The following is a 14,840-nucleotide window of genomic DNA, read 5'->3' as shown; positions in this document are numbered from 1 at the left end:
CCTTCCCGGCCCCGGTAATCACCCAGTTATTCATCCTGGCCAGTTAACACGGTTTGTGCGAATGTTTTATTGTCTCCCTCTGAACCCAAGAATCGGAGCCCGGCGTGTCCTTGAATCGCCGTCAGGAAGCACGGCACCTGGCACAGGCTGTCTTCCATAAACACTTGCTGAATGCATGAAGACCTGTGAGCAAAGGCGTGGGGTGCGATGGATGTAGGAAGTTCTGCGGAGCGTTTCCCAAGATGATCCCTGACCAAACGGTGGGGTCCGGCAGAGGGCGCCCCCGCGGGCGGGCGCCTGTCCCAGGGAGCTGGACTCGCGGGGGCGACGCGCGGTTTGCTCCGAGAACCGAGCTCTGGAGAACCGTGCCGGGGCAGGTAAATACTCATTCCTGCCCTGACCCCACTTATTTCTATCAACAACGACCTTTCTCCTCGGTGTCACTCTCTCTTCAAGTCACGATCTGTAACGTTGAGAGCGTCGCCTTCAAGGCGAGATGTTTCCCAGACATTAAATGGGGGGTTGCCGGGAACGGTGGCGCACAACGGTAATACAGCTACCGGAGGATGGTGAGGCAGGACGGTCGCAAGTTCGAGGCCATCCTGGGCAAAAAAATAAATAGGCATCCTGTCTCAAAAACAAACAAACAAATAAAATTTAAGAAACGGACTGGGGATGTTGCTCGGTGCCCAGAGGAGGCCCTGAGCTCAATGACCAGCACCTAAAAAAGAAAGCGGGCAGGGAAACGGAGGGTCGGTTGCTGCTGGGACCCTTTAGAGCCCCCTTCAACTTTGCCAGTCCTGTTCCCCGTTGCCCAGGTACCCTGTCACCCTCACTTCCACCACTAGGGGCACTCTGGGGTTTGAACTCCTGGCTCTTTCATCCTTGGCTCTCAGGCGGGTCTCCTAGAGACCCCTCGGCCTCCTGCAATCCCTGAGCCTAAGTCCTCAACTGAATGCCGCTGCCATGTCAGTGAAACAGGAGGAGGCTTTTCTCCTCCTTCCTCACCTCCCCCCTCTGCTCCGTGGGGTGGGTGGTAGCGGGAGACGCAACAGGCCTGGAGGGGCGCTGAGCAAGTGTCGCATTCACACTGACTCTCATTTGTAAAGTTGGTGTGCGCCGAGTCGGCCCCAGTGGGCTACTCCGACCTGGGCACATGCCAGGCCATCTGATTTTTGAAAAGGCAGATCCGGCTCCACCTGCAGAGATCAAGTCCTTCTAAGGTGAGGTCACTTGGCATTTGAGTGGGAAGGTTAAATATGGCAAAACCCCAGGCGTAGATTTCTAGAAAAATTAAATGAGGCCGTGCATGTAAAGATAAGCCCTGTACCGCACATAGTAAATTTTCACTAAATAGGAGCTTTTACTGTTGTTAGCATTAGTAATCAAGAGTGTAGGTAGGATAGTGTGTATTCATCATCTCATTGAATGAATGAACAATTTCTGGGCATAAACAGGAAGAGGGGAAGAATGTGCTAGATCTCTCAATTTTCACGTGGGGAGGAAGTAAGAAACTTTTGTTCTTTTTTTTTTTTATAGCAGCACAATTCACAATATAGATGCACTTCAATAGATGAATGGATAGGGAAACTTTGGTATGTATACACAATGGAATATTACTCAGCATTAAAAGAGGCCAAAATCATGGCATTTGCAGGAAAATGGAAACTTTTGTTCTTGACTTTGTTAATTTAGGAAAATACGGGTTCAAAAATTTGTTGGGAGTCAGGTGTGATGGTACACGTCTTTAATCCTAGGGACTGAGGAGGCTGAGGCAGGAGGATTGAAAGTTGGAAGCCAGGTTCAGCAATTTAGCAAGGCCCTAAGCAACTTAATGAGAGGCTGTCTCAAAATAAAAAGGGCTGGGGTTGTGGCTCAATGGTTGAGTGTCCCTGGGTTCAATCCCCAGGACTGAACAAACAAATAAACTTGGTGGTGCTAGGGATTAACCCAGAGCCTCATGCATGCTAGGCAAGTGCTCTACTTCTGAGCTCTAACCTTGCCTCAAATTTTTGTTTTTTAATTTAAGGTGACAAGTAGTGGAATAACATTAAACTTACTTGGGAAAGGGGGAAAATGCTTGCTCAATATAGCAAATGAGAGGTAAAGAAAAACCAGGCGGGGCTGGGGATGTGGCTCAAGTGGTAGTGTGCTTGCCTGGCATGCGTGCGGCCCGGGTTCGATCCTCAGCACCACATACAAACAAAGATGTTGTGTCCGCCGATAAATAAATATTAAAATTAAAAAAAAAAAAAGAAAAACCAGGGAACTGCAGTGTAAGCTCAGAAAAATGTATAAAGCACAATGACAAAGTAATTTCAGGGCTGGGGTTGTGGCTCAGAGGTAGAGCACTCACCTAGCAGGTTCAAGGTGCTGGGTTCGATCCACATAAAAACAAATAAATAAAACAAAGACAAAAAATGTGTTTTAAAAAAATAAATAAATAAAAATAAACAAAATAAAGATGTTGTGTCCACCTACAACTAAAAAATAAATATTTTTTAAATAAGTAATTTCAAATACACCCACTATCAGAATACCTGTGGGTAGCTAAACTCTTCTATTACAGGCAAGAGGTTTTTTATTGTTTTTTTTTTTTTTTATCATGAGTGTCCATTCATGTAAACATATGATATTTTTGTTTTGGGACTGGGGATTGTAGGCCCTCTGCACAGCTCAGCATGCACTCCACCACTGGGCTACCATCCAGTCCCTGTGAACAGAGAGGCAAGGTCAAGGGCAATGTAAATTTCAACACAATTATTCATTAATTCCTTCCTCCCTCTTTTTTTTTTTTTTTTTTTTTAGTTGTAGTTGGACACAATGCCTTTGTTTTATTTATTTATTTATTGTTATGTGGTGCTGAGGATGAACCCAGGGCCTCGAAAGCGCTGGGCGAGGCTCTACCACTGAGCCCCAGCCCCAGCCCCAGCCCCAGCCCCTCCCTTGTCTTTTTTACCCCTTTGCTCAAATATGTCAGCACTGTGTTGAGGACCCGCAGATCCAGAGATGAATTGACTATGGGCTTCCAAGAGGCTCCCCACTAAGAGTGACAGGCAGGAACCCAATCTTGGCTCTCTTCCAACTTCTTATCACCTTCTGGGCCTTCGCCTGAGGCCATCTCCCTTGTAAGGCTCTCCTGTTCCTCCTTACACTGAGGCTCTCCCTGTGGGTGTGGACCAGGTCCCCCTGTCATTCCCAACAGTGGCTAAAGGGGACGTGCAATAAATCCTCATCTTTTGCCCTTCCCTGTCGTTGTAAAGCCAACAACACAAACAGGTGGGCAGGTGCCCAGCCAGATGAGCCCCCTCCTCTCCCCTCCCAGAGAAGAGAGCAGGCCAGGCGACTCATCGCAATTACAGTGGTGCACAGGTGATCCCCTCAGTTTCTGCAGGATAGGAAGGGACAGGATCCTTAAACACGGGCAGCCTCTCCCAACCCACACACGGCTGTAAAACCCCAGAGGAGGGACTGAGAGTGGATGGCCTGTCGCACCACCTGCCGAGAGGGAGGTTAGTCCTCCAGAGCCCCAGAGTCAGGGAAATGGGGACAGTTCAGACAGGGTCTCCATGGCTGTCACTGCTATTGGAGCAGGCTGCCCTTCCAGTCTGTGGCTCCAGGCCAACCTGCAGGTCAGCTTTTGTGGAGATAACGTGTGGAACTGCCCTTCAGAGAAGAGGAGACCTCCTCCCCCAACACCTGGGGAACTGGGTCTGTCCTGGATTCTGCTGGTGTCCTCACAGGGGCGCTGCAGAAGGCCAGGGAGCTGAGGGGCGCTGGCTGCTGCTGACTGGCTGCCTGTGTTGAGCAAGTGGCTCTGAGACCCATGGGCCTGCCCAGGTATCCCTTTTCCAGGTGACTTTGGGGAAGCTGAGGGCCAGACCTACAGCTGTCAGGCTGTTTGGAAGGAGCTTGAGGCTGGGTGCCCTGTGGAGTGGACCCTCCCGCCGGCTGTGGAGACCCTGGGATGCTGGCTCTTGGTGCCTTCCTTTTCCTTTGTGTCTGTCTCAGCTGGGGGTCCATGGACCTCCAGGGCCACTGTGGACAGAGTCCCCTGGGCTCATCAGCTTGGGTGGGGATGACAGTCACTAGTCCAGCCAAGTCCCCTGGGGCTTTCCTATAGCCAGCTGGGTAAGCAGCCTGGTGGCTCCTGCTGGATGTCTCCAAATACCACTGACCTTCCTCTGTTTTTTTTTTTTTTTTTTTTTTTTTATTGTTGGTTGTTCAAAACATTACATAGTTCTTGATATATCATATTTCACACTTTGATTCAAGTGGGTTATGAACTCCCATTTTTACCCCGTATACAAATTGCAGAATCACATCAGTTACACTTCCAATGATTTGTATATTGCCATGAAGACATTGATTCTTGTGGACCTGTTGTGGATGAACTAACCAGGCAACATCGTGTCTCACACATTGTCAAGAATATTTTGTGGGACTGCAGGCGTAGCTCTGTGGAAGGGGGCATTTACCATGGCCAGGCGCTGGTTCAATGCCAAGCACCAAAAAATTTTTTAAAAATATTTTTTAGTTGTCATTGGACAAAATACCTTTATTTTACTTACTTATTTTAATGTGGTGCTGAGGATCCATCCCAGGGCCTCGCAGAGAAGTACTGTCTGCTCCAAACCTCTAGAGATTCTGAGAACCATATCTGATTCCCCTGAGGTGAGCACTGTTCCGGTGCTCACATCTAGGAGAGAGGGCAGCTGAGGCTCCATGCCTGGGGACCTTTGTGGCAGCAGCCAGCCTGGGGCAGCATGGGGCTGTCGCTCCAGATGGGTGCAGGTTTCCACAGGCCAGTGCCCCTTCTGGAGAAAAGCCAGAGGCTGTTACCTTCTTGGGCCCTTGACCTACCTGGCCCAGGATTCAGAAGGTTTTAACACCAGGCAGGAGTTATGATTTCAGAGTTCGTATCACTGCTGTTTTGTTCTGTTAAAGTTTCTGAGATACCCAACCACTGGGGCACATAGCACCTCTACACTGAGTTGTCCCTCTTTGGGGTGTTTTATTTATTCATCTTTACAATCCTGGGGATTGAACCCAGGGTGCTCCACCACAGAGCTACATCCCCAGTCCTTTTTTACTTTTTGTTTTGAGGCATGGTCTCTCTAAGTTGCTGAGGCTGACCTTGAACTTGGTATCCTCTTGTCTCAGCCTTGCAAGTCACTGGGAACCAACACATGAACCACCATACCTGACTCTGAGGAATATTTTATTGAATAAAACAAGCATGAGCTTCGTAAGACACCAAGAATAATTTAAAACGTTAGATACAATATATATGTCTAGCAAAGGACTTGTATCCAGAATGTAGGAGGAACTTTTACAACTCAAAATAAAGACACACAACCCAGTAGAAATGGGCCAAACATTTTTATAAACATTTTATCAAAGAAGATATGTGGATGGTTAATAAAGACATGAAAATCTGAACAGCATCATTAGTCATGAGGGAAATGCAACTTAAAATGGTGAAGCCAGGCATGGTATGCAGGCCTATAATCCCAGCCACTGGGGAGGCTGAGGCAGGAGGATGGCAAGTTTGAGGCCAGCCTCAGTGATTTAATGAGGCCCTATGTAACTTAGCAAGACCCTGTCTCAAAATAAAAGATGAAAAAAGGCCAGAGATGGAGCTCAGTGATTTCCTAGCATGTGAGGCCCTGGGTCCAGTGGGGTTGGGGCAGGGGACACCCTACCTGGTTCAATAATAAATACAACGGATAGTTTCCTGTTATTTAGTGGAAGAAATTTGCTCTGTCACAGTGGTCCCCAACCTTGTCCTACCTTCTTCATTATGCACAGTTATGTGTGTATTCTATATATTCTTTATATGCAGGTGGATACAGCCTTGTGTATGATTCTACATGGTATTACATATAGTTCTAAAATACATATTTTCTTCTTACAAGGTCAAGGTTGATAACATATACTCACCAGAGTATTCATAAATCTCCCTCTTCTTTAGTCTTTGTACTTAGATTGGGCTGCTCCAGACCTCAGTGGTGCCTGGCCTGCTTGTCTGTCCACACTGTTTGTCTATGTTTGCCTCTGTGTGGTAGCATCAGGCACAAAGCAGATATTGTTTTTTTAAAAAAAATCAAAAAATTATTTTTTAGTTTTAGGTGGACACAATATCTTTATTTTTTATCTTTATGTGGTGCTGAGGATCGAACCCAGTGCCTCATGCATGCTAGGTGAGCACTCTACCACTGAGCCAAAACCCCAGCCCAGATATTGCTTTTTTAAAGAAGTGATCAGGGGGCTGCAATTGTCTGAGCAATTTGTTCCCTGATCTTTGAAGAAATGCTTTGCTTAGTGACACATTTCTTTTTTTATTTTTATTTTATTATTTTTTTTAAAGAGAGAGAGAGGTAGAGAGAGAGAGAGAGAGAGAGAATTTTAATATTTATTTTTTAGTTATGGGCGGACACAACAACATCTTTGTATGTGGTGCTGAGTATGGAACCCCGGGCCGCACGCATTCCAGGCGAGCATGCTACCGCTTGAGCCACATCCCCAGCCCCACATTTCTTTTTTTTAAATAGAGTAGTCATTTTCTTTTTTCCTCCTAACCCCCAGTACTGGGGATGGAGCCCAGGGGTGCTGTACCGATGAGTTGCATCCCACCCCTTTTTATTTTTTATTTTGACACAGGGTCTTGTTGAGTTGCCCAGTGGGCCTGGAGCTTGGGATCCTCCCATCTCAGCCTCAGGAGCAGCTGGGATTGTAGGCGTGCGCCACCGCGCCTAGCATAGTCATTTTCTTTTAATAAACTTTTATTGAGGACTAAGATTGTTTCAGCTATTTGTTGTGGTTTAACAACACACACAGCTCAAATTCAGTGGTGTGACCTGTTCTCAGCAGCCCTGTCCAAAACAACCAGCAGGTAGAAGGAGCCGGCATCCATCCGCGGATGACTGGGGCAACTAAATGTGGCATAGGAGGACACTGAAAGTTACCCAGCCTTAAAAAGGAGGGGAATCCTGTAGGGACAAACCTCGAGGCTGTAGTGCTAGGTGAAGTCAACCAGACCCAAAAAGACAGACGCTGTAGGGCACTGTAGGACACTGTGAGGCACCTGAAGTCTCAGATTCCAGAGGCAGAAGCAGGAAACTGATGGGCGGGGCCAGGGAAGGGGGATGAGGGTTTGTTCCTGGGGTGCAGTTTCAGTTTGCAAAAGTCCCGGGGATGCGGAGCTCCACGTGGAAGTACTTAACACTGCCAAGCTGTGCACTTAAAATAACTTGGTCAGTTTTATCATGTTTGATTTACACAACTAAAGAAAACACAAATCAAGGGATAAATAGACACCACCATCTCCTGATGCTCTTGGGCGCTCTGGGTCAGTTTGGGCACAGGCAAGGTGGCTCCTCTCTGCTCTAGGATGTTTTGGAGCTAGCTGGGGTGACTTGATGTCTGGAGTGATCCTAATGAGTGGGCTGGTGGAGGTGGGGACAGATGGCCTCCTTCCAAGATGAATGACTTTACTCACAGGTGTGGAACTGGGGCAGGGTTGGGGGCTGGTCCCTCTGGACTGTTGTTGACTGGAGCCCACTTGTGTTACCTTCAGCTTGACAGCTTTCAAGCAATTAGACTCAGTTCGTGGTTATTCAGGGTTCCAAGTGCACATCTCAGAGTGATCTAGCCCCATTTCTACCTCAAGCTTTTAGTCCACCAGTCACAAGAGCGCATGCAGGTTCAAGACATGGGTGCAGGGCTGGGGTTCAGGGGTAGAGCGTTTGCCTAGCATGTGTGAGGCACTAGGTTCGATCCTTGGCATCACATAAAAAAATAAAATGAAGATATTGTGTCCATCTACAACTAAAAATATTTGAGAGAGAGAGAGAGAGAGAGAGGCGCAGATCCTACCTTTCGGTTGTAGGAGCCCAAATCATGTTGTAAGCGAAAGGTTCAGTTTGCTGCCACCTGGGAGAGTCAGTGAACGAGAGGCAGAGTAACAAAGACTGTTATTGGCGGCAGGTGGGCATTGTTGGCAGGTAGTTGACTCATGCCTTCAGTGAACACGGCACCCTTAACCCTAGGCGTGAATATTTTATATGATTTTTCAAAGGCAGGGACGTGGATATCAGCAGGAAGGTGCCTTAGCTCCAGAGTTTTGGAGAGGAGCCTCTTCTGGAGTGTGGGATGTGCACATCTTATCTCCTTGACGTGGCTCAGTGAGAGCTGCAGCGTGGTGGATCCAAACAAGACGCCGGTGATCAACGCTTCTGTGTTGGTTTAGCAATCCGTGTTGATTTTTGTTGTGGTATTTCTGGCAAGAACCCTTCCAGGTGTGATCCTGTAACTTGGGACTAGGGAGTTCTGGGAAGGAAGGGTTTGTGCATTCCTAGCTGGCTTTAGTGTGCAGTTACACTGTAAAAGAGTAGGCAGAAATGAAGAGAAACTTCTGATAAGTGTGTCTAGATGATGACAGGTGGGGTCAGGGGGTATGCTTTTAATTTGTGGCCAAATTGTGAAACTACACAGACACAGATGCAGAAAAGTCCACATATCAGGAGATTCTTGCTTGATGTTATTGTGCAAAGTGAACCACGCATACAGTTGCCAACCAGATCAAAACCAGAGCATTACAGGAGCTCAGAACCCCTCTTCTTCCTGTTGCAGGCATCCTCTTGACCTCCACGTCTCACCTGACTGACTATACTGCTAACACTTTTCGATTGAACTTTTTTTCCCCCTCAGTACTGGGGATTGAACCCTACCAATGAGTTACATCCCCAGTGGCCCCCCCCACCCCCCGACTTGTTTTTGGATACCGGGGATTGAACTCAAGGGCACTCAACCACTGAGCCACACTCCAGCCCTATTTTGTATTTTATTTAGAGACAGGATCTCACTGAGTTGCTTAGTGCCTCACTGTTGCTGAGGCTGGCTTTGAACTTTCTATCCTCCTGTCTCAGCCTCCCAAGGTGCTGGGATTACAGGTGTGCGTCATTGCACCTGGCCCCAGCCCTTTTTATTTTATATTTTGAGACAGGGTCTTGCCAAGTTGCTGAGGATATTACTACATTGCTGAAGCTGGTCTTGAACTTGCCATCCCCCTCTTCAACCTCCCAACTTGCTGGGGTTATAGGCATGCACCAATGCACCTGGCAAAATTAAATTTAAAAGGCTGCAGATGTAGCTCAGTGGTAGATTGCTTGCCTAGCATGCATGAAGCCCTGGATTCAATTCCAGCATTACAAAAAAAGGGGGTGGCTGAGAGAGTGAACTAGAGAGATCCTTAAGAAGTGGTCCACAGCTGGGTATGATGGTGCATGCCTGTATTCCCAGCAACTCAGAAGACTGAGGCAGGAGGATGGCAAGTTACAGGCCAGCCTCAGCAACTTAGCAAGATCCTATCTCAAAATAGAACATAAAAAAGGGTTCAGTGGGGGCTGGGGTTGTGGCTCAGTGGTAGAGCGCTAGCCTCACACGTGCGGGACCCTGGGTTCGACCTCAGCACCACATAAAAATAAATAAGTGAAATAAAGGTATTGTGTCCAACTACAGCTAAAAAATAAATATTTAAAAAATCCTTTGATTATAAAGGATAAAGGATAGAGATGGACAAGTGCACAGGGTCAGGTATGGAGAAGGGATGCAGTGCTTCCTGACCTCTCTTGGCATGCTACCCTCCAGGAACCTCCTCTTGAGAGCAATAAATTTTTAGGTAACACTGTTCGAAGAGTTTTTCACGTGTGTTCAGTTTCCACAGTGTAATTTGCCAGAAGCTCCGAATCCTGTCTAGGCACTACAGCAAACAGCCCCAGAGAGGCGCCACCCATCGGCCAGCATCAGGCCTCAGACATGTGAGGACAAGTCTTCAGGGCATTCCCCAGCCCAGCCTGGGTGCTGCCCCTGCTTTCACGAAGTGGACTCCAGGAGAGATTTCCCCACCCAGATCTGCCCCAGCTGCAGATCTGTGAACCGAATATAGGAAGTGTGGGAATGGTTTGTTACACAGTAGTAAAAATGAACATGAAGTCTTAGAATTAAACCAATGATTTGGTTTTCCCTACAAAAGGTAGAACCTCCTTTAATTACACCAAAAGAACATTAGTGCAATAAATGAGCTCATGGGTTCACAACAAGACAAACACTGCCAGCAAGAAGTCCACCGTCAGGTACTTCCTCATTGTAAACAATGGCATTTATTTTCTGACAGTTCTATATATTCATTATAGGATATTCCAAAAAATAAGAATTTTTAAAAACAATTGTTAATAATTTGGTCCTTCTGGTTTTCTTCTATATATTGAAGCTTATGTTACAAAATATGAGTCACACTTAAAAGAAGAGTGATCTTGGTCCATCATCAGGGATCATGCTTAGTTCCTTGTCAGGCACACACCCTGGATGTTAGAGAAGGCGTGCTGGGGGGTGTCTGGGATGGCCAGGACTATGGCCACCTGGAGTAGTCACTAGTGACACATTGAGTTCATCCCCAGGGGTAGCCAGCGTTGCCTGGTGAATAATTGCTGTCAGGGGTGGGACACAGCTTAGAGGGTGTCCTGTCTCCCACCCCTATGTCAGTGGTAGGGAGGCTGGGGTTTGCTGGTGGACACAGCCCCTCATCTCTGCTCCTGCCGGGGATGTGCCTTTGAATGGTACCCAGTGACTGTTCACATCACACATGTGCATTATGCAAAAGCGCTTCCTCATTTGGAAACACTCAAATGAAAAAATGGAATTTTGTTCAAAACTCACTCTCATTCACTGAAGAATTTTGAACATTATGTTTGGAAGTTGAAAGACAAGGGAGAGCTTTTAAATTTTTTCATGTAAGCAAGCATAAATTTTAGCATGTAAATGTGGTTTTAAAATGTTATCGCCTATTCATGCGAGTTTCTTTTTAAAAAATATTTTTTAGTTGTAGTTGGACACAGTATCTATTTAGTTTTATGTAGTGCTGAGGATCAAAGCCACTGCCTCACACGTGCAAGGTAGGCGCTCTACCACTGAGCTATAGCCCCAGCCCTCATGCAGAGTTTCTTGTTAATGGAGTCTATAAAATTTTAAAAAACATTTGGTCAAAGATATCACATAAAATGCTCAAAACAGATGTGACAACAAAGCAGACCTGCTGGTCACCTCCACCAGGTTAGGAATTGCAGCACCTTGTAATAGGTTTGTCCATTTCATGCACAAAACCTGTTTTACACAACAGTTAAGAGAGTTAGTTGGAATGTTAAACATATGTTTATGCTATGTTTGTTTTAAAGTTATTTATTTGTATCAGGGATTGAACCCAGAAGCACTTAACCACTGAGCAACACCCTAAGCCCTTTTTGTATTTTTATGTTGAGACAGGGTCTTGCTAAATTGCTGAGGGCGTCAATAAATTGCTGAGGCTAACTTTGGACTTGTGAACCTCCTGAGTGCTGGGATTACAGGTGTGAGCCACTGCTCCTGGGTGCTGGAGATCTAACTCAGGACGTAGTGCATGCTAAGCATGTTGCTCTGCCCTGAGCTGCACTCCACAACCCCCGAAATAACATTTTAATTACAGGCACATATGCCCCGCCATCTCCTTTGTCCCCAACATGTCATATAGGATGCACATGACAGAGGCTGGACCCTGACTCAAGTTTCCAGGCCAAAGAGTCATAGACATGTGCTCAGCCTGCTAGGGTCTGAGTTGAGTCCGCCCTGTGTTTACAAGATTCTTCTCAGTGCTTGGGTGATGTAACCAACCGTCATGAGCATCAGCTTCCTTAGGGAGAATGACGACTGTACTTGTTTTTACCCTCTTGTTTAAACTGTTGCTTATTTTCAAGTTTTTTCTTTTTCTTCTTGTGTGTTACACCCAAAACAAAGCAAAGCAAACCAAATAGGTCCAGAGCTCCTGCAGCTGAGCTGGTCTCTTACCTCCAGGGGAACCAAAACTTCTTCTGTTTATTTGCTTTTAATATTTTTAGCATGTTTTGGAAAAACTTATTTTCAGTGAGTGAGGTGCTTTTAAAATTATTTATTTATTTATTTATTTTGTACTGGGGACTGATCCCAAGGGTACTTTACCCTCGAGCTATATCCTCAGCTCTTCTGATTTTTTGAGATAGGATCTCGCTTAATTAATCTGCTGTAGCTGGCCTTGAACTTGAGATCTTCCTGCCTCAGCCTCCCTCCCGAGTGGCTGGGATTACAGATCCTGCTGCACCGCCCCTGGCCGTGTTTTGGGTTGTGCGTGCGGGTGTGCCTGCTGGGAATCAAGCCCAGGGCCTCAGGCATGCTGGGCGAGCGGTCCTCCACTAAGCTGCTCCCCAGCCCCTCCATGGGGGTTTGAAACGCAGCTCTCCCGCCCCACACTCCCTGCTGGAGCCTCCCACTCCAGGACCTCGGGACAGGTGGGGGCACGCGGTGTCACCAGGGGTGCTCGCCTCCCCTCCCCCCAGTCTGTCCCAAGCCGCGAGCTCCTCAGTCCGGGACACTTCTTGGGGGCTAGAAACGAACGGTCGGGAAAATTTTGACCGATATCGTTTCCCCGGGGGACCACGGGGTCCCCGGGCTCCCCAGGAGCAGACGCTGGCGGCAAGGTCGGAGTCGATCCCGGGATTCACGCCCGAAGCGGGCAGGCGGTCAGCCTCCCAGCCCCAGCCGGGGAGAGGAGAGACGCGGTCGGCGGGACGCGAAGACGCCCAGGGCCTCCCGCCCGGCTGACGGTCCCCGAGCACCGGCGCCTCCTTAAGTCTGCGGCTCCGCCCTGCCGGCCCCGCCCGCCCGCCCGCGGTTCCTCCCAACCGCTGAGCCCCTGCCGTCTCGGCGGAGTGTCGCGGAGCCACGAGCCTGCGAGGAGCGCGCCACCCGCCGGGTCCCCGCGCCTGGACAAGCGTCCCCACGTCCCGGATCCGCCAGCATGGCCAGCGAGGAGCTGGCGCGCAAGCTGCAGCGCCGGCTGCGGCTCCAGGAAGCTGAGGAAGGCGGCCAGGGCGACCCCCAGCCTGCGCCCTTCGCCGTCCCAGCCCCGAGGCTGGAGCCCGAGCCCGAGCCTGAGCCCGAGCCCGAGCCCGAGCTCGAGCCCGAGCCGCCCGCCAGAGCGCCCACAGCCAGTGCTGGCGCGGAGCTGAGCGCCCAGCTGAGCCGGCGGCTGAACATCAACGAGGGCGCGGCGCGGCCCCGCCGCTGCAGGGTCTTCAACCCCTACACCGAGTTCCCGGAGTTCAGCCGGCGCCTCATCAAGGACCTGGAGAGCAAGTTCAAACTGTGAGCGCCCGCGCCGTGCGCCCCGTGCGCCCCGTGCGCTGCGCTCCCGGGGCCGGGCCCAGGACCCAGGAGGAGGGCGGGGGTCCGGGAGGAGGGGCAACCGGGGCAGGAAGGAGGTGCAGGGGCCCCGGGGTGCCCTTAGCGTTTGAGCCAGCGGAACCGGGTCCTGCGCGCCGGTCTCTCCCCGCGCGGTGGAGGGACCTTCCCGCCGGGAGTCAGAGCGGGAGCCCTTTGCACCCGGACCGAACCCAGAAGTTGCCCTGGGGCCACCAAGCGGGTGTCCCTGGCTCCGGGAAGGGTTCCGCCCCCTTCGCGCGCAGGTCGCAAGACGCACTGAACCCCACTTCTAGGAAAGGGCGCCTCACCTGCCAGCTCGATCTTATCCCCGAGGGGGAATTAGCCCCTGTCGTCCTTTTGTCTTTTAAAACAAAAGGGGAAAGTGAATGCTTGGCCGCCGCGGGGTCCCAGGTACCCGCGAGGCTGAGAGCTGCAGCCCTAGGCTTCCAGGAGACTTAGCAGTTCCCGGGAGCGCGAGCGGCGCGGGAGCCTCCTGGGGGCGTCGCCAGGTGGCTCCCCGCTTCCTGCCTGTGGGGCCCGAGGTGTGGGTCAGAACCGGCCTCGGCAGCTGGCTGCATTTGCGCCTGGCTATGTAGTGAGCGGGGGATCGCTCACCCGGGGCACCTGGAGCCCGCACACCCGGCGAAAGAGGCGGCACGAAGGGTCTTGTCGTCTGGGACCTCCCTGTCCTCACTCTTCTCATCTGGAGAGTGGGAGCAGTAATAGTCCCTTGCCTTTTAAGGCCATAAAGTATTTTGCACACCGTAAGCTCCTACCGAGCTATTAATATTATTTCCAGAATTGGGCCGAGACCGGAAAAATTACTGGGGGAGCGCAGGCCGCCGGCCAGGTCCTGCCGGGGCGTCTTTAAAAGCGCTTGGAATGTGTTTGTCCTCTGAGAGGAGGTTCTATTTAAAGGGCTGTGGCGGGCGTTGTGGGGCAGGGAGCCTGAACTGCCCCTGTTCTGAAGGCTACCGAGGGGGCACCTGGGAGCCTCCTAAGGCCGAGCCTCCCTGACACCTAGATTTCTCTGTAAGCTATCTGTGAGGCTGGTCCGCCCACCCCCCGGGGGGGGTTATTTGTGGTTATTGCTTTTCATGGGAAGACTGCTCTGGCCTGGGTGCTCCCATGTCCCAGTGCTACTTCTCAGGCTTGACAGATTCAGGGAGGGCGTCTGGGGACGGACCTTCATTTTCAGGTTGCTGTGTGATCATTTGAGTTTCTACCCTCTCTCCTTCATTTCTTTCACTCTTCCTGCAAAACCGTCTTAGGAAGGGTAAGTTTGTTAGCTGCCTAAGAGTAATGCAGGGAAGACCACCCCGTGGGAGGGCCCTGGGAGACCAAGCAAGGTGGCCTCTGTAAGGAAACAGGTACTGGACCAGCGTTCTGTGTCAAGCTAAGAGGAAGACAGTATGTGATCTGGGGTCCCGACAGAGTATAGAGGAACCTGTGCATAGTATTTCTCTTGAGCTATGACATTGGTTGGGTCTTCTGTCACTTGCAGTAAATATTGGCATAAACAAAAGGGGAATTATTTGGCTCCTGAAACTAAAAAGCCAGCATCAGCTTCA

The 14,840-nt window shown here is 49.8% G+C and overlaps 1 protein-coding gene across 2 annotated transcripts in view; it reads left to right on the top strand.

Annotated features, from left to right (window-relative positions):
- Positions 1-310: 310 nt before the first annotated feature.
- Efhd1 (EF-hand domain family member D1) overlaps positions 311-14,840 on the top strand; it is a 51,727-nt gene continuing 37,197 nt past the window's right edge. The window contains exon 1 of one of the 2 annotated variants that reach the window (XM_076866056.1): positions 311-377. Coding sequence is in view for 1 of the 2 variants with exons in the window: in XM_076866055.1 (XP_076722170.1) it covers positions 12,866-13,212 (347 nt within the window). In the remaining variant the exon portion in view is untranslated. Of the gene's footprint in view, positions 378-12,788; positions 13,213-14,840 lie in introns of those variants that run through there. The other variant, XM_076866055.1, reaches the window with a different exon arrangement.

Source organism: Callospermophilus lateralis, chromosome 9, assembly GCF_048772815.1.
Source record: "Callospermophilus lateralis isolate mCalLat2 chromosome 9, mCalLat2.hap1, whole genome shotgun sequence".
Lineage (NCBI taxonomy): Eukaryota > Metazoa > Chordata > Mammalia > Rodentia > Sciuridae > Callospermophilus > Callospermophilus lateralis.
The sequence above is the reverse complement of the archived record's forward strand: the minus strand, read 5'-3'. Positions and strand labels throughout refer to the sequence as shown.